The following is a 22,833-nucleotide window of genomic DNA, read 5'->3' as shown; positions in this document are numbered from 1 at the left end:
CTGTTTGTTGCTCTCGCTTTGTTCAGTGCCTGACCTGTACTTTATCATCAGCCGTTCCAGAAAGACTCCCAAGGTCTTGCTTTAACTTTGACACCTCAGGGTAGGGCTAAGCTATTTATGATCCGGTGTGCACATACATGCACTCAGAAGGGTAATTACTAGGAGAGAGTGTGTGATGTTAAACATTTTCTGTCTCTTACATCTGTTTCTTGAAGTAGCACCCCATTTGTGTATCTATTTTTGTGTGTAAACTTTCGCATTTGGTGCAAAATTAAGTATGCCAGTGTGAAAAAGTATCTAATTTAAATGATTTTTTTCAAAGATGTCTCTTCATAACTGCAGCAGGCCATCACCTTTGACTGTAACTGTGCTATATATCCAAAATAAAGGAACCGTCAGTGTGGTTCAGACACATGAAGCTACTCAAGTAAGCCTTAAAATTGCCTTAAGCTTTATAAATGTAAAGAAAGGACACACCAGCATTATTACAAAGATTTCTTACTGCCACAACTTTGTGTGCTCATTGGCTCAAAATTGAGATTGAACAATAATCAACTAAATTAATTAGTTTTTATTTATTCAGGATTTTGGCAGTTTTGTTACTCCATACTATGTACAGTTTCTTCCCTGTTTTTTTTTTTCTCTGTGCGTCATAAGAGATTTGAAATGAAACAATCCAGGTGCAGTTACAGACATTTCTTATAAATGCACGTCCTTTTGAAAGCGAGGCTCACCACTCTGCTGCTGTGGTGCCAACTCCTCTCAGCAGCTGTTTTGAATGAACCAAGAACTATAACTTCAAGACGATACAATACAATACAACTTTATTGATACAGCACATTTAAAACCGAAGATACACCAAAGTGCTTCACAAGAAGGTTAAACATAACAGATATAAGACCATAACAGGGTACAAATAGGCTAACACATGAGAAACAATGGTTAAACAAAAAATACAGATAAAAAAAGAAATAAAACATCAGAGCATTTTGAAAGATAAAATTACTGAGTATTCATAAATATAAAGTGGGGATATTTATACAGTGGTACATCAATTGAAGATCAATAACATAGGGATAAAATATACAAATATAGGGAATGTGCACTAACTAACCGAAAACGCTCGGTCAAACAGGTAAGTTTTTAACTTAATTTAAATTAATAGATGGAATCAGAGGCGCGAATAGCAGCAGGAAGATTGTTCCAGAGACTCGGGGCTGCCAGGGCAAAAAGCACAGTCACCTCTGGTCTTTAGCAGGGATCAAGGCTGCTCTAAGAGTAATTGTCCTGATGATCTTAGGGCTCTCTTGGGGATATACGGACTAAGGAGTTCAATGAGGTAGCACGGTGCAGTATTGTTTATGATTTTAAAGGTAAGCAACAGAATTTTAAACTCAATGCGGTATTTGACAGGGAGCCAATGCAGGTTGGCAAGGACTGGGGTAATAGAGGCAAACCTTCCAGTTCCAGTCAAAAGGCGTGCCGCAGCATTCTGGACAAGCTGCATCATATGAAGAAGGGCGGAGTGGAGACCAAAGTAAAGGGAATTACAGTAGTCTAATCTAGAGGTCACAAAAGCATGGATAAGTTTCTATGTAGTGCTTGGCCTTGGAGATTTGACACAATTGGTAGAAACTAGATTTAACTACCTAGGATACGTCTTTATCAAACTTCAACTTAAGAGGTCACCAGAACCCAAATAATACACGTGTAGAATCACCAATCAAACCTGATGTTAAACAAATAAATAAAAATAAGGTTTCACACACAAGTAGCATTTCTATGCATGTTCTATGCTCTGTTTTCACTGCTCTGAGGTCAGATATATAGTATGGAAACATAGCAAGTAAACACCATCTGAAAAGATAAGTTTCCTCTTACTTCTGGGCAAACAAATGTGATGTAGAGGCGTTAGAGTGCTGTGCGAAGAGGTTTTTAATAACTCCTTTACACTGTAAAAAAGAAAATGTTGAGAAAACTTAAAATTTCAAGGCAACATGATGCAAGAGATTTTTGAGTTTTCTCAACTTTTGCCAACTGTTGTTGACTCAACTAAGATTTACAAGTTCTGCCAACTTGGATCTTCTTGTTCACCTAATTAGGATAATCCTGGAAGTCTAACGAAGAAATTCTGGTTTCAATGCCATGTATTTCTGCCTTCACCAAACACAGATATTCTAGTTGAGTAATCATACAATTCTTACTCCAGTGAGTTGAAAATTTACCTATATAAACAAAGGAAAATGTATGTTGTTATTATACTTGAAAAAACACTTAATAAATAGATATAGAATAAAACAAAGCACAATTCAATGTTATCTAAAAGCTTATTTATTTTGTTCAACAGTCTTTTCAGTACATTTCAGAATGTCATGGGTAGTAGGGTGAATTTCTGTTAAAAAAAAAAAAAAAAAAGAAAGAAAGAAAAGAAATAACAAACAAACAAAAACGTGTTGCCAGTTTCTTTTGGGTGCTTTGAGCACCCAGCAGAGACCTTAAAATTCCAGAGTCCAGAACCAAAAAGAAAAGTGTCCAGCAACTTAATAATTCATGCACACACACCCTGACCGTCTTGTAAAAGCTGAACATTACTATTGCACATTAAATAGGGTAGTGCTACAAACGATTGCCTATGCACCCAGACATTGACATTTTACACAGGCTTACTATGATGAACTATGGAAGTTAAAAGTTCTTAGAAATGTTACCATCAATGAAGAGGAAACTAACACTATAACAAATCTTTTAAAATACTACAAGACAAATTTTCACCATATATTCTCAACAATACAGATTCATCTGACTAAAATTTACATTTCGAATAATGATTTATCCACTTCACCTTCATATTGTCCGACCAGGCCAAAATAAGATGGCCTGAATTGCTTCAAAGGTAAAACTCATCTGCTTTGGATAATCAATGTTGAGGGCATACAGAAGGCCAAAGAGGTGTGCCAGGGCAGTAGAGATCTGGAATGTTATGTAGCACAATGTCCCTTCCAACACAACTGCATGTTCTCGCACAGGCGTATCAGCATCGTCATCTTGTAGGATGGTGAGGATGGCAACTGATGCACCGTTCAACACTGGTTCCAAAATGTCAGTGTCCTGAAGAAAAGTAAAATATGAATTATTGAAAGCTAAGAAAAACTAAAGACAAAACAAATTTCTAAAGATTTTAACTTTAACCTCTATACCATGCTGGTCGTTTGACCCATGGAGGTTTTAAGAAGAAAAAGCTTATTTTCTTTTAATTAATGCCACCTTGTGAGTTTTGTACAAAAATATTTTCTGCTATGAAACAACCACTAACAATGCCCAGCTGCTGCTCAGCAGAAAAAAAAGGAGTGAGAGTTATGACAACTGCAATCCCCACTATAAAATTATCTGGACTGCACTGAGAAAGTGTACATTTCCATTTGGATAAACTCATCCTTTAAAAACATCTCATAGCAATTAGTTTTACTTGCATTACTTTTTTTTGTACTTACTAAGCACTTCAGGAAAACCTCTGTTGCATCTTCTCTTGAGGAAAATGGGCAGGCCTCTCAGTGCCCGTTGGACACAGTGTTGGATGTCTAAAGAGTATTCAGTGGAAAACAAGAATTTCAATTAGTGAAGTAACATGGTGTACTATACACAATGCAAAATCAGAACTCTCATAGTAATGAAAGTAAAGCACAGGTCAGACCCAGCAACACGCAAAAAGCATACAACCCCCGCCCCCAAAAAAAACAACAACACCACCATGTTAACAATTTTACTTTTCGTTTTACAAATTAAATAAAATACTGCCAAATAAGAACAAAGCAATGACTCATGACATTCATTTTACTGACATGTTCACTGATGTGTTTTATTTGAAGCCAACATCTTTTCAGTTTCTGTTAAGAGAAAAGTATACTCTCTTCTGAAAATGTCAGATAAAGGAGCACTTCACTCACCTGTTCATCAAGTTTATCCAGGAGGTCTTCCATCTCCTCACCAAGAACTCCCTTCTTAGACCAGTACAGTTTCAGCAGGCCAGGCACAACTTTGTCAAGGGATGCATTGAAGGTCCCCAGGAGGTCTTTGCTTGTGATCCGATGAAATTTTCAGATATCTAAACAATACATTCACCAAAATATTGTCATTTATTCAACACAGAAAATTCCTGGGTAGCTGTCTTGGACAGTCTGCACCATGTTATATGCCTGACTGTGTCATCAACAGCAAAACCTACCTACTTCAAAAAAATCTCTCATGAATACGTCTTTTGCACAGGAATAGAAACACCTCCCACAAAACCCAGTATCAATATGAAAATACATATTATGTTCTAAGTTGCACCAAAATCTGTGACCAATCAGATTCTGTGACCTGCCTTAGTATTCTTTCCTAACAATCTCAGACTATAGAAGTCCTATTTCTAGCACAAAAGAAAAAAAAATACATGCTAAGTCAAAATTATGAGATTGCCTTTCTGTTTCACAATTTTGATTTAGCATGGGGACTCTTGTATTGGCAGAAATGTTCAGGGTAAGGATTTCAATATAACACTGGCAAGGGCCTTGACTGGAGTGGTAACACAAGATAATAAAGTTGGCCAATGCATTACCCCAGCAAATACCGTACTGCTTCAATATAAGTATAAATCATGCCCAATTTGAATAATAATTAAATTATAAATAAATTAGGACAGTCTTACCTCCTCAGAGGAAAACAGCGCAGGTCATCTCTCCTGGACCTCAGATACCATAGGCTGACACTCCACGACCTCTCTCCGCCTGAGAGAAAATGTTTGCAATAATGAAACATTTCAATATAATGTAGAAAAAAAAAAAAACGAGAAAAAAAAGTTACGGATCGGACTCCCCGATCCTTACTGCGCATGTGCAAAGTCGGACCGTACAGATCGCGTCTACCCGTGGAATTGTACATAAAATCAATACTCCACCAACAAAAGGCTCTCAAAACAATACAATACTTTCCACGGCTTTGAAGGATGGGTCAGGTGTATCCTTCGTGGCCCACCCTATGCCAGAATTCATAGCGCGGCCCAGCCGATTCTAGTTTCAAACAATGGCGGCAGCCACTTAGTTTTAATATTACTCTTATTACTCTTTCTGGGTCACAAAGTAAACTTTTAAGGTATTTTCAGGCGAGAATGTAGCTGTGTAAATTTCAAATATCTGCTCAGTTTATTAAAACAACACATTTTGCAAAAATGCTTCTACGTTTTCGGAGCGTCTGTTACCACCAGCTTCGATAGCTAGCTGGGGATTCAAGGCTCGCTAGAGCAGCGAACTCCTGGCATATCATTTTCAACCCCTCTGCGGTCCTTCGCTAGCTTAAACATGATATATAAGTCCCTTAGATGACTCAAATATGTTATTGTTTGGCTTTTTTTCAGTGCTTTACTCGTTCCACCCTCCTGGGTCCTCAGGAGGATGCAGCCTAGCGCTTGTAGAAAATCCTAATAACAGATGTCGTTAGCTTACCTGCTAGGGCAAATGGCCGGCAGCTCCCGCACCAGTCCAAAAAATGGTCAAATAATACACTCCAACTTCAGACCAGGTAAAATCCGTAATGGTCGAAAAATTGTAATTTTCATCCAATTTTGGCCACGTTTGTTCAAAGTTTCTTAGCAGGTTTTCAGTTCAGAACACATCGACAAACCACTATCACACTGTCTGCTCAGACTCGTTTGGTCTAGTTCAAACTTATTCAGACCACGACGTGTGCCAGTCACCTACGGGGTTTCCCACCGGTTCCCAACTCGACTCAAAAAATCTACTCAAAAGTTGATAGTCTTTGTTATGCTCGCTAGAAAATCTTAGTTAGGACAACAATGGAAGAAATTTGTTGGGCAGACAAGCTATTTTAGGTTGTAAATGGAAAGTTTTATTTCTAAGTCAGTTTAATTTGAAAACTTTACTCAAATCAACAATTACTAGTTATCGTTTTTACAGTGTAGCACATTAGCATAGAAAGGTTTGACGATGGCAATGGGAACTCCTGTCATGTTCACTTTAATGAAACAGGTAAATTAAACAGGTACACACTCAGCCAGCGTTTTCAGATTATCGTCAGTGACAAATCACTTCTTTGACTCAATGTGCAGCTGTGTTGCTAGAGACTAGCTACAGAACCTTTGCTCACCATCAGAAGTCCACACAAATAAAAGCATGAAAGCACAGCTGCTAAACAACTCAAACACCCTGTGATAAAAACTCCATCTTGTTAAAATATTAAGCGAACAATTTCCCATTTCTTGAACGTGACCGTGTTGCTCCCAGCATCATCATCGGCGAGCTTCTCTACTGATAAACAGAGCTTTGTAGGTCTTGATTAAGAGATCCATTTGTCTCACTCCGTCTGCTAAGTTTCAGCCTTCCAAGTAATTAAGGAGCCGTGGAGCACTGGATGGCCTCGAGGGTTTTCACTCTTACTTTCATGCATCCATTAACGACGTAGCCAATGCCTTCCATATGTACGTTCATGCTTGATCACTTGTTACTTCCTGCATGGGAGTCCTCATGTAAATCGCAACTGATGTTGCAATTACCCTTTCAGGATAGGTTTAAAAGTAAAAGCAGCACTATAATTATTACCTGATATGGTTAATATTGTTGTTAATGAGGGCTCACGTACAGCCTGAGGGCTGCATCACATTTAACATCTCATTAAAGTAACACAGAGGACGTGGTTTAGTCTTATTTATCAAATCTTGCAATACATTTGCCACAAAAATATCAAGAGAAGTCACTTTTAATCAAATTAGGTTTTTAGCCATTTTGATCAGCTCGGCTTTGACTGAATTTGTGTAAAAAATGAGCTTTCAGACATCAAAAGGCTCCTGCAACGAACACAGATGTCACAAACTTGGAAGTTTGGCATGCCGCTGAGCGAGTCATCTTAGTGAGCAGGTGCAATGTGAATATGCAAGAAGATTGGATGGATGTGCCCAAACTTTTAAGACCGGGACCACAAATGTCTCGATAGATTTGCATTGAAGAGACGCAGCAGGGGACCCCTTGAATTCTTCGCTGACTGACAGCTCATCAGAAGTCCACAAATGACATTCAAAAGCAAGAGAAAGTTGTCTTTCTTCTTCTCAGAGATTCAGAAATACAATTATTATCTTTGCTGCCTTATGCTGCAGCGTGGGAGAAATGAGGAAATGCTGCGCACGGAATTACAACAGATACGGGGTCTTTGGGGGAGAGCCTGGATTTCTTTTTATTATTCAATATTAAAATGTGAAAATACGCATACTGCAATATGCAGCCCAGTATGAAAGAGCTATGGTTATGTTAGCCCTAATAAATCCCAGGGGATATTCATATTGCTATAAACACAATATTAGTAAGTGCAATAAAAATAATATTAAGATTAGTAACATAATAAAATAGATGTATGAAACAGCTGAATACCAGTGTGAATATTATCCATCTTTGCATGTGCTTCGCTTCCGTCTGGTTTCTTTTTTGCAGATCCTTGTTTAACAGATGCAAACAGCTGCATTAAAGACTGAACATTAGTAACAATATAACCAATAACATAACGACAGTTTTCACTCAAAAACATTAAAACTTGCGAGAGAATTTTTGAAAACCTCCATGCACTTTACTTTCAGTCTCCCACATCGTTGTTCTCTTATTATTTTTTAAAGTCCAAGGTTGGTTCCAAACATATTAAAGTGTTATATAGAAATAAAAAGCTTTGTGTTTCTTTCCTGACACACTTTAAAGTGTAATCAAGGAAAAAACTCCTTTTGATTTTGTAATGACTCCGCTGACATCTGCGTTCATTCACTTTCATTGTTTTTCAGTAACTGATGCTTGAGAACTTCTTGTTTTCTTGTAGGTAAAACAAGGAGCTTTCTGGGCCCCTTTATTCTTTTGCTTTTCTCTCTCTCATTTGCTCTCTCTCTTTCTTTTTTAGTAGCACTAATAGCGTTGAATGACCAGCTTGACAAATGGTTCACTTATTTACTTGTTCAGCAGCTTTCAGCCTTGTCACCCAGGCTTTTATACTGTAAATGGGCATTTGCTCAGTTAGCCACAAAAATGATGTTTGAAATTTAAAGAACTTCAAGGACTTTGCAAGTTTATGTTGTTTTTTTTTCCAGCTGCTTCACTTGCATTCTCATCTCTCTGGGCCTCATGTTTCAAATTACAGTGAAAAGCTATAAAATACTAAATCTCTTGAACTGGATCAACTTCATATATTGTTTGGTAAATGGACTGATTCTTATATAGCGCTTTTCTACTCTCCCGGAGTACTCAAAGCACTCTATACAACACGCCACATTCACCCAATCACACCCATTCTCGCAAGCACTATCTCTATACTGAGTGCTTTCTAACTACATTCACACTCCGATGGATGCATCGGAGAGCAACTTGAGGTTAGTATCTTGCCCAAGGATACTTGACAAGCAGACTAGAGGAGCCAGGGATCAAACCACCAACCTTCTGATCAGTAGGTAACCTGCTCCACCTCCTGAGCTACAGCCAACAACAGGCCCTAACCTGGCCATGACACTTGTCATCAGTCAATTGCCCAATCACGAGCCTCTCAGTATGAGGGACCAAGTAGAATAAAGCCTGTACTTCCTAAAGAGTTAATGAAAAGTTTTTGTGAAGCCCCTTGAATCACAGCCACAGGAGCCTTTCCATCCATGGTGGTGTACAAAGGTAAAATCACCTAAAAAATGTCTTTATCCAATAAATCATGGACCTAACTGTACATATGTTAAACCAGACAGCAGTTTCAGTTAAAATCTGTTTTGTATCATTAAAGAGCGAACCCGTGAAGATTGAACGGCCGTGTTTGGGAGATAAATATTCATGAAAAGCGGTCAAAAAACAGCTGATGGCGATTAGGTCATTTTCTTCCATTAGCGCTGCTGTAGTGTTTATACTGCTGTTGGAATATTAAGGATTTTTTTGAAGTAACAAAAAACAAAATGCAAGTACAGTTTAACTAGTTTGAAAAGGATTATTTCTGACTTCAACCCAGACAACCCACGGATATACTTCAATGCTCAGCTGATTTCCCCGATGATCCAGCCTTTAATATACTGTCTGATATTCATTTTGGGGGTGAAGCAGATGTTTCAGCAGCAATAATTCTTAATGGAAGATGAACACTCGCCCTGTGTGGTTTTGGAAGAGGTATGTTGCACTCAATTAACTTAAATTCCCAGACCAGGCCCCTGGGCTGACTCCCCCTTAGTGCAGAAAGCAGTGGATGTGGAGCTATATCAATAATTCTTCTGTACTCCTATTTCCAACCTCCTCTGTCTTCTGCAGTCATTTGTAATTTGTTTGCCCGTTGTGAGAAAATTAAATGCAAAGGCTTGAGTCAACAAATTTTCTCAGATAAAAAAAAGAAAAGACATGTTGGAAATGATCCTGTGCACAAAAGTCAGCAGCTGACTCAGACTAATGAGATGAGTTTGAGTCAACTCATCTCATTAGTTTGAGATGAGTTGCTTTAATATTCATTAAGTTTCAGGGAAATTTGATTAGACTGAAATCTAACAAACAAGCTATCGTGCTTTGTGCTGCTTGTCAGAAAGAAGCTTCGTTGTTTATTGGATTGGAGGCATAAGGCAGGAAACCATCGCTGCAGCGGTGGATGTGCAGGTGCTGAAACAAATCCAGTGATCAAACGGCAAACATCGCGTGCCGCAGTTAAATTAATGACTAAGTCAGCTGAGACAGGATAAGACTCCATCCTCTGTGCGGGTGACAGGTTACACACAACTTTCCACCACTAATACGGGATTGCCTATGCTGGGATTACAGAAATACGGCTGTCATGAGTCCACTTCCACCAGCATAACCACTTTATGATAGGGATATTCATATACTGCAGTGTTTATCACAACGTTTCCCCCCAACATCAACATCAAGCTCTAAATGCTCTCTGTTTTAGTATGAAACAGATACTTGAAGCCCAAATACATTTTTACATCTTACATTTTTATACCATGGATTTTTTTGGATATACATTTATATCATAACAAAGTTCTGCAGCATTAACCCAGTTTTAAAGTTTGAGTATCTGTGTCACCCTGTTCAAAATAATCTGTTTTCTTTTGTTGGTCCTTGAAGTTCTTTTGAATTTCAAGACTCCGATAACTGAACATAGTATACATTTTTATTAAAGGTTATGAATGATTGTGATTTACAATGAATGGATCATTGGGATGTTACAAAAATCATGTATTTTGTCTGCCTTTTTTCAGCAATAAAGCTGCTCACAACATCTCTTCATCTATTTGTGTTTTTATTGTATTTTTGCCTTTATTTTGGGAGCGCTATTATAAGCAAGAGGACAGAAGCTGTAATATCCTCTGATTTTTCTGGGCAACTACAGAAAAAAGAAAAGAAAACAAGAACATACCAACTAACATCAATTATATATATAACAGTGAAAGAGATGACTTTACATTTCTTAACAATACTCGGCTTTAAGAGGCCAAGTGGACACGGACAGAAAACAACATGGAAGTGAGTGAGAAAAATGAATGAATGAATGTTAATGATTAATAGTACATACAAAGAAAGGAAAAGGGCAAACATGTAACACGAAATGATAAAAATTGATTGTAAAATAAATAAATAGTCAAAATCTTGCGTACTTGTCCCAGTGTTGACTCCATGGTTACGGCCTTGCTTATCGCCATGGCTTTTAAAGTCATTTTGTTGCTGCTTTTGTTATTTTCCTTACAATTGATTTTTTTAATAGTTTTTCTTTTCCTTTTTTTTTTTAATAAAGTTTGATTTTATTTCTGCATAGACATGGCTGATGAATTGCAGCACTTTGTGCTTGTAACCTGGCTACAAGCTTGCACAGTTATAGTGTTTGACTGACCTTTTTGGTCCATGTAGAAATGCGACTCATTTTCTGTTCTTTCTCACTTGTACCAAAGCAACTCTGTGACCTTGGGAGAAAAATCCAAGCATAGCCTCTCTAACTAATGAACACTGTGTTAAAGGTCTTAACAGGTTTATTTTTATTCTTAAATCAGAACTGGTGTAACACAGAAGTCCTGACTACAGATGCTAAATGGTAGCACATGTATACATAAATGGAGACTCTTTCTAACTGGAGCCAAAACACACACACACACACACACATATATATATATATATCTATGTACACAATGTTGGTGGCAATCGGACATAGTGGTGGTAGACAAACAGAAGTAGTAGTAGTCGATACTAGTGATCGATGTAGCGGTTCCAAATGACTGCAACATAAGGAAGAAGGAACACGAGAAATACCAAGGGCTCAAAGAAGAGTTGGAGAAGATGTGGAGGGTGAAGGTAACAGTGGTCCCAGTGGTAATCGGACTCCCAAACTAGGCGAGTGGCTCCAGCAGATCCCTGGAACAACATCGGAGATCTCTGTCCAGAAGAGCGCAGTCTTAGGAACAGCTAAGATACTGCGCAGGACCCTCAAGCTCCCAGGCCTCTGGTAGAGGACCCGAGCTTGAAGGCTAGACTGCGCAGGGGGGGAGTGGGGAAGACGTTTTATTCATCCTGATGCAACTGAAAGGCAAAATAAATCAATAGTTTAATCAATTATTAAACCATATAGTAACAAGGACTTAATAGATAGTGGCCAGGTTTGATAGCATTTAACTGTTTTGCTCATTCATGTAGTTGAAAGTCTTATATTTTTTTAAATTTTTAGGTTTTTTGTGATATTTTGTTTATTCTTTGGTGTGGGAGCAGATGCAGTCTCTGGGGTTGGGATTTGGGGGTTTGTGGTGGTTTTTCTGTTGGAATAAACAATTAAAATCTCTCTTAAAATTAGTTAATGAATTTGCACTTGCATCCAAACTGCCAGTGTTACCTTATAAGCTACAAGGATATCTAACAAACTTTTTATGGTCTGGACAGGATTATTTTGTTTTGCTGTTTTCTGTCTTCTCCCTCTCTCGGTCTCTGTTTTCGTCTCCTTTCACTCTTGCTCTCAGATATAGGTTAGCTCTTCCTCACCGTTGTCTTTTCTCAGGCTTTCTCTCCCGTAGCTGCTGTTCACTGGCTAAACAGCTCATGGTATTTAAGGATCAGCTGATGCTGCTACTCTCCTGCAGATTATTGTCTCAATCATAGTGGTAAATAGGCTTTGTGACTTACTAAATTCTTGTGTGGTTCGTCAAGCTTTCATGTGTTCTCTGGTTGTGTGCCCAAAGCCCGTGTGAAACTTCCAAATGTACTGACCCGGATTAACCAGACGAGTTTAAAAAGCACAACAACTTTCACTTCTCTGAACCAAACAACCAGTAGCCACCGCAACTATAAAACCAAAGACTTACCTGCAACTCACCTGCCTCTCCACCGAATCCCTTGTTTCCTCACTGGAACTTGCCTCACTGGAAACAACAACTACTGCCTCAGAGTCATATTACAAACTTTGCAGGATCTTACCTGTCTCATCTTGGCTGTTAACACCTGCTCGCCTCTTCGACAGAAACTTCAGCCATGCTTCAGTAGTGAAAACTCCCTCCTGAGCCACTTCCCAGTTCTCTGATTGCTCAGTCCTCCTTCTCAATAAACATTATCTAGTCTTTGGGCCCAGATTGCAGTTAAGCATGACACACATTTCAACATTGAATAACCATTGGCTGATGGCTCTGACACTTTGACTACTAGCCTTGGTTGAAAAGCAGTTCCAAAATTAAAGTAAATAAAAAATTTATAGAATTAAAAAAAAGTGAATAAAAGTGCATAAAACATCAGAGGCGTAAGTTCAGGGTCAGCAGGTATTCTACTCAAACGTTGCCTGGATGTGCTTTTTAGGCTTTCTAGCAACAGAAACCTGGTGTCAAAGAATTATTTAATATTATTCTATATTAACAAAACCACATAACACAAATGTGAGTCAAACAACTTTAGGCCAGCGCTCATCCTGCTGATCTAACCGAGCACACGCTGAACTGTTCCAATCAAAGTTGGGATCGGGAGCAAGCCGCACTGATTCTAATGATCCAGACAAGTACAACATCCATCTAATCCATCTCATCAGATGCAATTTACATATAGATGAATGTAAATGTAAGCAGGCTCTGGTAATATTAGCCTGTCTTTGATAATCATCAATCTTCAATTCTTTATGACTTGAACTATATCTTTGTCTTCAGGAATAAAGGTCCTGAATTCATTTTTGGTGACTGCTACAGTTTTGAATGGGATATTTCCTGGGTGAAATTCCCAGATCGGCGTAGTTGGGATTTCTCTCGTAATCTTGAAGCTTCTGAGCTCTCAGTCACCACCACCACCACCGTGTGTGGGTGTGTGTCATCACTGTTTTCTCTCTCTCGCTGCCACACTTTGTAAGAGACAGTCTGACTGACCTACATTGAGATATTGTCAACAACACCTTTAAGCATCCAGTGGGGTAGTTTTTGAGTTTTTGCAGACATACCAGGCTAAGTTTGACCTGGGAGATAAAGTTACTGCCATGTTCGTCAAGCGATATGCGTTTTTCATTTTCTTGTTTTCACTGCCCTCAATGGGCCAAAGCCTCAGCCAGAGAATAAAGATCTGGAATAACTACTTAATATTTAAACTTTTATAAGTTTCACTGTAAAAAGTTTGCAATTCAGATCTGCTTTCAAAAACAATAAGTGAACACACTGGCTATCCAAAGACTATAGCCGACCTGCTCCATTTGTATTTACTGATGTATTCCAAAACTGGTTTTATAGCACATAAGATAGAAAACCAGTATAGATCCTGCTGAGTCCTGCCACTGGCTCTTGATTTGTATTCATTTTGTTATTGCTGTAGAGCTAAACTCCTACCGCCTAACCCTAACCTTATCCATACTCCCTAAGCTATAACCGTTGCTCAGACACTTAATTTACATCCAAGTGCAGTTCTACTACACTGAGAGCATGCAATTGTGCAACAGAAAAGAAACCACCTTCAGTTTCCATAACAGCTCATGTCATATCAATCAGTAGAGAGAAGGGCAGTACATTTACAGGATGACATTGCTTTCTATGTGGAGTTTGTGAACATAGTTTTACAGTACACAGAACAACACCAATAATCATGCAAATAGTTTTTCCTTTGAAATAAAACCCGTTTTGCCACTACTGCCACAGCTATAACTGCTTTGGTACTAGTCATGTTGTTTGTTTTCACTCCCTTCCCTGAGGCTGGATGAGCTTGCAGGCGTAAACAAAAAGCCAAAAGTGACTTAAGGTGCGCTTAAAGACCTGCGTGCTCTCCCACGCCTCAGAGGCACTGTTGTTCCACACGAACACGAGTCATCAACACAGTAAATGTAGAGAAAACTAACATTTTGTTTGCTAAGGAAGTGTTCATGAAGTAAGGAAAAAAAACAGGGTTTTTGGCTCCAGTTGTCAAAATCTTAAAAGCACTGGCTATGTGTTCATCCTCAGCTGTAATTATTTAAAGTGCAATACACAGCTGAGGTATTAGAGATGGTTCTTGGAGAGGTTTGTCATTTAAAGCCTCAAACAGTAATTTCCACTGAACAGAAAATCAGTCGAGTCTGTTTCCAGCTGAGTCATTTACATATCAGAGCTGTTTGACAGGACGGCTTTCTGCGCAGGCAGCGAATTGTGAGCTCAGCTGTGAGGGAGTTAGTGAACGCCGTCTGAGGTGTTCTCCATCATTATATATGACAGCTGCAATGTGATGCATTATTGGCCATAATGAAACAGGCTAATTCATCACACTGAAATGTGGATTTAAGTTCAGAACGTTCCGCTGCTGGTTCAGCAAACACCATCGTCTTACATCAAATAATAATCTAACGTCAAACACTGTATTATGCAGCATCTAATAAATCTCACGGAGGAGTCAGTGCGTGGTAAACACAAAACAGCGACGGTGTAAAGACTTATTAGAAGATTGTGAAACGTGTCTTCAGTTTGTGCAGATGCCGAGAGATTCTTAAGTGAACTGAGGATTTATGCATTTGCTGTTCAGAGAGTCAGAAAGTAGGAAACTTTTTTTCAAAGGTAAACATAAATTTGGATGAAACAGGTTTCCTTTTTTCTTTTTTCTTTTTTTGGAAGAGTTCAGTCACCAAAAAGGGTTTTGGGAAAGGTGTGCTCTTGCAATCTCGTGATAGCCTGCCCATGTTTTCTCACTGCTGGGGTCTGATGTCTGGCAGAAAATTGAAGCCGGTCAGGTGTGGCGACATCATATCCACAAGACTCTGAGGCCTTTCATCTTCCACAAAATTTGCCAGGTTTAAAGATGACACGAGGAACCCTGCCTGCTTTATCTTGAGTACAAGTCTCTTTCTCGGCAAATGTACCCGTAAAGCAGCTGAAAACCACTCGATATGCTAATTACTCAGACTAGATATCTTCATGTGTTTAAAATGTGTTTTCATGGCTGTAGTCTTTTCACATCTTGCGTTATGTGGTATCTGTTAAAGCGCTAAAAAATACGTGTCCACGTTCTTGGGTTTATGGATTTTTGTGTGAGCTGTCAGCTGTAAAATTTAAATTTAATGTCTTTGTAGTTTCCACACAACACTGGACGCTGACATCTGACTGAGGAAAGATGCTGTAACACTCAAAACTCTCGCTCAGAAGCAAAGATCGATTACAAGACGGAGAATATTAACAAGGAAAAGAAGAAAAACAGAGTTCACAAAAAACAAAATATGTAGATTGACCTGAAATAAATATTTATCTGTATGTCACGTGTTTGGGATCTATCTTTTTTATCTTACTTAAGTCTGGGGCTGTCTTTTTTTAATTCACTTTTCACTTTTATAGAGCCATAAAACTGAAATTTGAACAAAATCTGATACAAACTAAGTACCACAAAACTGTCCGCTACAGCCAAGAGAGATGAGACATCTGCCGATCCTAAAATCCACCAGATGAACTCGTTCTCATATCTACCACAGATGCAGTACTGTGCATATAAAGCAGAGCCGGGATGCTTTAAAATATGCATGTCTTGGCAAACTGAAATACATAATCTAATAATAATAAAGACAAATGGCATTATTTCACCACTTAGAATCTCTGCGTTAGTCTCTACAGAGTGAGTGTCCCCTTTTTCAGAACCTCACAGTTTTGACAGTCTGTCTGTGGAGGTGTAGTTACTGAGTGGAAACAATGGGAAGCAGATTTATTGAAAGCAAAAATATACCAGCAGGGTTGGGTATGCATCTAAAAAGACTTTAAAAAAATGAGTCACAGGACTAATTTGGTTTTCCTCACTGTGGACCAATATGAAGGTTGTTGCTTTTCATGACAAACTCTGAGAAACTCTGACAAAAGTACTTCATAACTCTTTATTTCCCCTCACTTCTAATAAGCGTTTTAGTGTCTTTTAGCTCCTTGTTTTGATTTTATGACCCACAGATTTACTGTCTGTTCCTTTCCCACAATGTATGCCAGCCTTACTGTTTCCCATTTAATACTATGATAAAAATGACTGTAAACTACCTACAAAACACCAAGCAGACAATATCTATTGACTATCTGGTGAACATAATGGAACGACCTTCAGCTAAAGGCTGAGATATTTCCCTCAGGAGGATGAATATTGGACTTACATTCATTATGTGGCCAGAAAATAAACTCCAATTGATTGCTAATGTTGATGTTTGTCTGCTGGTTGTTATTTTTGGTTGTAAATGGGACCAGCTATTAAAGACATGTGAGCACTGTGCAGTCTGACAGGTTCGTTGTAGAATCGGTTCAGTTGCTTTGCGTTCTGCTGATTATTTTCTCTCAATGTAACCAATAAAATGTATTTAAAATGCAGTTTAACGTGTTTGAGATACCCAACCCCTCATACAAATTACAAACCACAGAAGAAACAAATGACGTTTTCCTTTCACAAATCAGTTTTTTTAACTGTTGACTTTTAAAGCAACATTGAATCACTAAAATCAATCACACACCCCATTAAGCTACTTTGCTTTTGATTCTTGACGACACATTTTATTTATCTTAGGTAGGAAAGCAGTGTACTTACCAAACTTACAAAACACAGACAGAACAACACCAATGGAGTTCTTTATGAGGAAACCCACGAACTATGTTTTATAAAAAAAAAGACTAGCATGGTGCCATTGCAGGTCCTCACAGAGGTTTGCTCCTTCGTCCATTCTTGTCTTTCAACTAAACATATTATGTAAATGATATGCATATCTTACCCCACAAAAGCTGAATACTCTACCGTTTGTGTCCCAACCCTAGATAATGGGTGATACAGTGACATAATGTTCCCCCACCATTTATTATTTACATAAAACTTTACAAAAACTATGTAAAAAATTCAAATATGTCTTCATAATTCCAATAAAGAAACTTGTTTTGGCTTTCCCATCCCACTTAAATACAGTTTGAAGGAAGGTAAAAGATTCCTGGTAATTACAAACAGTCCAGTCAATGATAATGTCAGCTGGACATCAGCAGATTAAATATGGCTTGTTCTTTAATTTCTTGCATCACTTCACACTGCTATTGGTGAAGTTCACAGCTATGCCAGGTTTTCTCCCAGCTTCTCAGTTTATTGCACTACTTATTCATAAACCTGATATTTTAGATCAGCTTTTTATATATTTGTTCACTCACTTTCTTGAGATTTAGTAGAAATATGAAGAAAAAGTTCTGCAAACCCACTCCCAGCCTTTTTTCAAAAGTAACAAAAAGGGTGTCTTTGCTACTACAGCAGTTCAGTCAGATATTGCCTGTACTCGTGCTATTGTGGCACTAATGCAAAAAAAAACTTACTTTTTTTGCTTGGCACCAGTACATCCATCTGGTGATATATTTGACTGTTGTCTTTCATCAACCACTCTGCACCTCCTTGCGTATCCTCTGTATTGAAACAATTACACAGGCTGGGAAACTGCTTTCTTGTTGTGTTTTTTCGGACATAAATCTCTCGTGGCTGCAAACAGCAGATGGGCTCGTAACCCGTTACAAATGGCTTTTGGCTGTGCACACTCAGCCACGGCACAAAAGCAGCAGGAAAACAGGACTTTGGTGTGTGGAGAATTCAGTTTCACCTCAGTCTTGCCCACAGGGTCTTTGGGGAGTATTAGATTATGACGCTGCCAGAACCAACATCAAACCTGTTGTGCAGAAAGGTCACCAACACGCTGAAATGAACATGGCCTCAGTCCATCGGAGGGACTGAACACTTTTTATGACACCCACCCGTTGCCATGTTCAGGGATTTCAAGCTGCTGAACGATATGTGGATTTGGAGAAGTTTGATTGAACACGTTGGGGCTAAATTCTCTGGGTAAATAATGATAATGAGCAGTTTTGGAGTCACCAGTTTGTTCTGGATTGTGCAACTGTTCCACCTAATTAGGACTCTGTTTACACGAATGCTGTACAACACAGTCAAACAAAACCCTGGATCTCGCTGGCTTTGCATAAATGGGGATTTTCTTTATTGGATGGAAAGTAAACTTCTCGGATGGATCAACTTTTGCTGAATTTGAATCTGATCAAAGAATGCATTTATAGATAGAAAGACTATCGTGATTTACTATTGTGATGTTGTCAGTAAGTTTAATCCAAAAGTGGTCATCTGATTAGAATATAAATGTTTATATTCAAAAATAACACAACAACATTTATCATTTCGTGATAGCTTCTTAACTATTTTTCCCCAAGTTTTTGACCATTAATGAGACTCCATGTTGCAAAATCACAACATCAGGTGACTTCGTCATCTTTTATTTTTGCACAACAGCAGACAGCTTAAGCAGAGGAAAATATGCACTTTGCAAGATGTCACTCCAAAAATCAGCAGCAAATAAACAGAGGTAGTTTCTCAGAAAATAAATGCAGAATGAATGCATTGAATCTGAAATGCTCAGTCATTTAGGGCTACTGTGAAAATAATTACCCTTTTGCATGGAACTATTTTTTAATGTCAAAGCTAGTAATCTGTAATCTGCAGTGATTTATCCTGCTGTTGTCCTTTAATATTTCTCAGTGTGACTTGTGAATTACCATGATGACAACCAAACCCAAGATAGCGCCAAATCACAACAACAGCTGGCTCACAACGCTTTGTATTGTAAGGTAAAGACCCTACAATGAGACAAAAAGAGCTCAGTTTAGAGTCTGTTTTCAGCAGAGATGTTCAAAGACTGTCAAAGCAAACATGGCCAACAGCATCAAGGAAACTGAACAAACAAACAAACCAAATGGTTGAATTTAAGCTAATGGTGTCCAACCTGCTTGCCTTTCTCAAAAAGGTCAAAGATTCAAACATGTTTGTACATAAATATCACTTCAGACTTTTCCACGGTAGCCCTCGTTGCCTTAAAACAGTAAATTTGTCCTTTAAAAAGGCAGATAAGAAGGGAGAATCATTTTGGTTTCACTTCAAAACAAACAGCACATATAAGCAGAAGTTTGTTTGCAGGGCGATGAAACAAGGTTGGAAACCACAGGTGCGTGAGTGTATGAGGATTCTTAACCTGGGCCAGGTGGACAGCCTCCAAAAGGCTTCATCATTTCAGGGAGCCAGAAAGTTCCAGGCACAGTGGGGGTGAACTGTTGTATGCTACATAAATTTAACCTTCTTTTTTTTTTACAGATTAAAGTGCAGCACTGACCACACAGGCATTAACACTAACAGTGTGTTTTGTTTTTCGTTTGTTTTGTTTTTTAAATAACATTTTAAAGAATAGTTTGACATTTTGAGAAATATTCTTCTTTGATTTGTTGCTGGCTTGGATGAGAAGATCAGTATCACTTTAATTTCTATGCATTAGCTACATTGTATCAGCTAACAGCTAGAAAGCTTAGCTTAGCTTAGCTTAGCGTAGCTAACCTTGCTATCTCTAAAAGAAGCACATATATCTTTTTGATGATGGGGGGGGGGCAGTTTTATTGCACTACTAACTTTCTCTAGTTTCCACTTGTTACATGCATTGAAGACCAGCACAGGCTCCTCCCAAGGAGAAAGCCTTCTTTTTACCAACTAACAAAACCTATATAATGTGCTAATTTCAGTGAGAATTTGTTACCTTTCTGTGTCAAGTTATGCTTATGAACAAAAATGCTACATATTTACAGAGATCTTTTCTTCTTATCTTCTCTTATGTTGTCCATTAAAAAGAGCATTAACGTTTCTCTTTCCTCACTGCTAACCAGTTTCTGAAGATGACTGCCTGACCCTGGTTCTGCCAGACGTTTCTTCCTGTGAAAAGGGAGTTTTTCCTTTCCACTGTCACCAAATTTTCATTGTTGGGGTTTTCTTTCTAATATTCTGGGATCCTTACTCTGCAGTATAAAGCTCCTTGAGGTGACTGTTGAGATTTGATGCTATCTAAATAAACTTGAATTGAACTGACTCTGTTGGAAAGTCTATTGAGCATATTTCTCAAAATGCCACACTAAGACTCTGTCTTGTCAAGGATCTGGTTTTGACATTTTGTGCTTGTAGGTTGCATATTTTTATATTTTCAATAATGCGTAAAATAATATTAATAGGTTAAATCTAATTACCCAAGAGAAAATCTGTGATGAAGAATAATCTTAGTGTTCAAAAAATGGAAAAGTTTCATGGAATGGAAAAAACAGAGCTGAACTGGGGGTTTTGTCCTGGCACATAAATCACCCGTGTGTGCATCTTTTATGGATGTACAGGGAGCTTTATCGATATCGGTCCTTTAATACAGAATTACAGCACAGTTCATAAGGAATAAGAGAAATGTGGTGCACTTTAATCAAACTGGGAAAGCCTGTGAGAAGTCTGTAATGAAAACATCTATGCTGAAGCCTGAGGGGACTCCTTGAAGGGTGCACACTGTCATGACTGGAAAAAACAGCAGGACAATGAGACATAAGTGCGGCAGTAACAAACACAACAGATTTCCTTTTTTTCCTGTGTTTTTTATAAATTCAATTTGATATATCCTGTAAGATTGTCACAGTGATGCAGCAGCTCTGCTTCACAGCTAAAAGGACTTTTTCCAGGACTTGCAGAGGATCTTATGGAAGGCATGTCTGAAGTCCCGGTTGAAGATGGTGTAAATGGCAGGGTTGAGGGAGCTGTTGCAATAGCCAATCCAGAAGAAGAATTTAAAGAGGGGGTCGGGAATCCTACAGGGTTCCCTGCACACGCCATACAGGCTGTAGCTAAAGAAAAAGGGAAACCAGCAAACAACAAACACTCCCATGACAACAGCCAGGACAAATGTGAATCTCTTCTCCCTGGCTTGGGAGATCTTCTTCCTGGCTACGGAGCTCTTACGGCGTTTCCTCCTGGAGGCGAACAGATCCATGGACTTGTTACTGACCCTGGAGATGCGAGTGGATTGCTTGGAGAGCGAGCTTTTCTTGTTGCTGGTCCTCTTTGCGCTCTGGGACTCCTGCAGCTGGGGCTTGTGACCTTTGCCCTCTGACGAGGAGCTCTCCTCCATGTCAGCCTCCTCAGTCTGTTGCCCGATGGTGACGGTGCGTTGGCTGGGCGTAGGCGGGCACTGACAGTGACCGTTCTCCCTCTCGCCGTGGAAAGGGGAGGTGGCTTTGCTCAGTCCATTCTCAGTTTGTGTAACGCCATCTGGCCTGGGTTTTTTTCCCGACATGCTTCTGGTTCTGGTTTTGGCCACCTGGTATATTCTGATATAGACCAGGATCATGATTAAACAGGGAGCGAAGAAGGACGCGATGCTGGAGGAGAGGATGTACCAAGTGTCATCATTCAGCTCGCACTGAGGCTGAGAGCTGATCTCACTGTTGCTGTCGATAGATATGAGCGGCGGAGAGGAGATGAACGCAGATATAAGCCACACGATCAGGATAATGCACTTGACGCGTTTAGGAGTCCGCTTCAGGTTGTACTCTACAGCTTGCGTAACGGACCAGTACCGGTCCAGGCTTATTGCGCACAGATGCACAATAGATGAAGTACAAAACAAAACATCCAGAGCCAGATAAATACCGCACCAAACTTTTCCAAAATACCAGTAACCCATGAGTTCATTTGCCAAAGAAAACGGCATCACGAGAGTGGCGACCAGGATGTCCGCTGTGGCCAGAGACACCAGGAAAAGGTTTTGGGGGGCTTTCAGTGCCCGGCTCGTTAACACAGCGATAACCACAAGAATATTTCCAACAACGGTAAAAAGAATGAGAAAACTTACGAGAGCGGCGATGCCAGCTATCGCTGCTAAAGAATATCCACTGTCCAGCGTCCAGGAGGAATTCAAATGGATCACCGTGAACGCATCCATTCCGCTGGCGTTGAACGAATCCATTATTACATATATTTGCGTGTGTGTGTGTATCCTGGATGGATTTTGTCAGTTCTTTTCAGATCTCTAATGCTCCTGTCATTAGAGTCCATCAGAAACGCTCCTCCGTGGTTAATTTACAAATCTGACGACATGGATACGGGCGCACGCAAAAAATAAGATAAAATCCCAATTAACGAAGTCTCTGGAGGCTCTTACAGCCTGTTGATCGGGTGTGTCTCAAGACAACTTGCTTGAATTGGAAAGACACCCCTGGTATAGTTTTGTCACGGCTCCTGTTCGTCAGGAGTTGAATGACATCCAGCCGCAGCTCTCCTTCCTTCAGCATGGTGCGCTCTCGCTCTTAATGATGCCCCATGTGTTGTTCTCATAAAACTCACCCACTGCCGCCCCGCCCCCGGCACACATTATTTTCATATTGTGGGAATGTGATAAGGCTGTGTCCAGATGATCGCAAACCGATGTAAAAATATTAATGTTAATAGTATTAATAACATCTGAAAATGTATAGGTCGATAAGAGAGCGAGAGAGAACTCTGTATATTGACGTGCTGGTTGAGTTTTAAGTGTCGATAAAACCTGAAAGAC

At 39.2% G+C, this 22,833-nt stretch overlaps 1 protein-coding gene and 1 long non-coding RNA gene across 2 annotated transcripts; both read right to left on the bottom strand.

Moving 5' to 3' along the window:
- Positions 1 to 3,519: 3,519 nt before the first annotated feature.
- On the bottom strand, positions 3,520 to 5,951 carry LOC120438976. The gene is made up of 4 exons (XR_005612296.1): positions 5,481 to 5,951; positions 4,688 to 4,766; positions 3,945 to 4,102; positions 3,520 to 3,578 (listed from the first exon to the last, which is right to left on the bottom strand). It is a non-coding gene; the product is annotated as an uncharacterized LOC120438976 (long non-coding RNA).
- A 12,761-nt stretch (positions 5,952 to 18,712) lies between these two features.
- On the bottom strand, positions 18,713 to 22,554 carry LOC116310378 (alpha-2 adrenergic receptor). The gene has a single exon (XM_031727141.2). It carries the CDS (start codon positions 22,246 to 22,248, stop codon positions 20,947 to 20,949), a length of 1,302 nt encoding a protein of 433 aa, XP_031583001.1. The 5' UTR covers positions 22,249 to 22,554; the 3' UTR covers positions 18,713 to 20,946.
- Positions 22,555 to 22,833: the final 279 nt, after the last annotated feature.

The sequence above is a fragment of the Oreochromis aureus genome, linkage group 3, assembly GCF_013358895.1.
Source record: "Oreochromis aureus strain Israel breed Guangdong linkage group 3, ZZ_aureus, whole genome shotgun sequence".
NCBI classification, from domain to species: Eukaryota; Metazoa; Chordata; class Actinopteri; order Cichliformes; family Cichlidae; genus Oreochromis; species Oreochromis aureus.
This window is presented reverse-complemented; position numbering and strand designations above follow the sequence as displayed.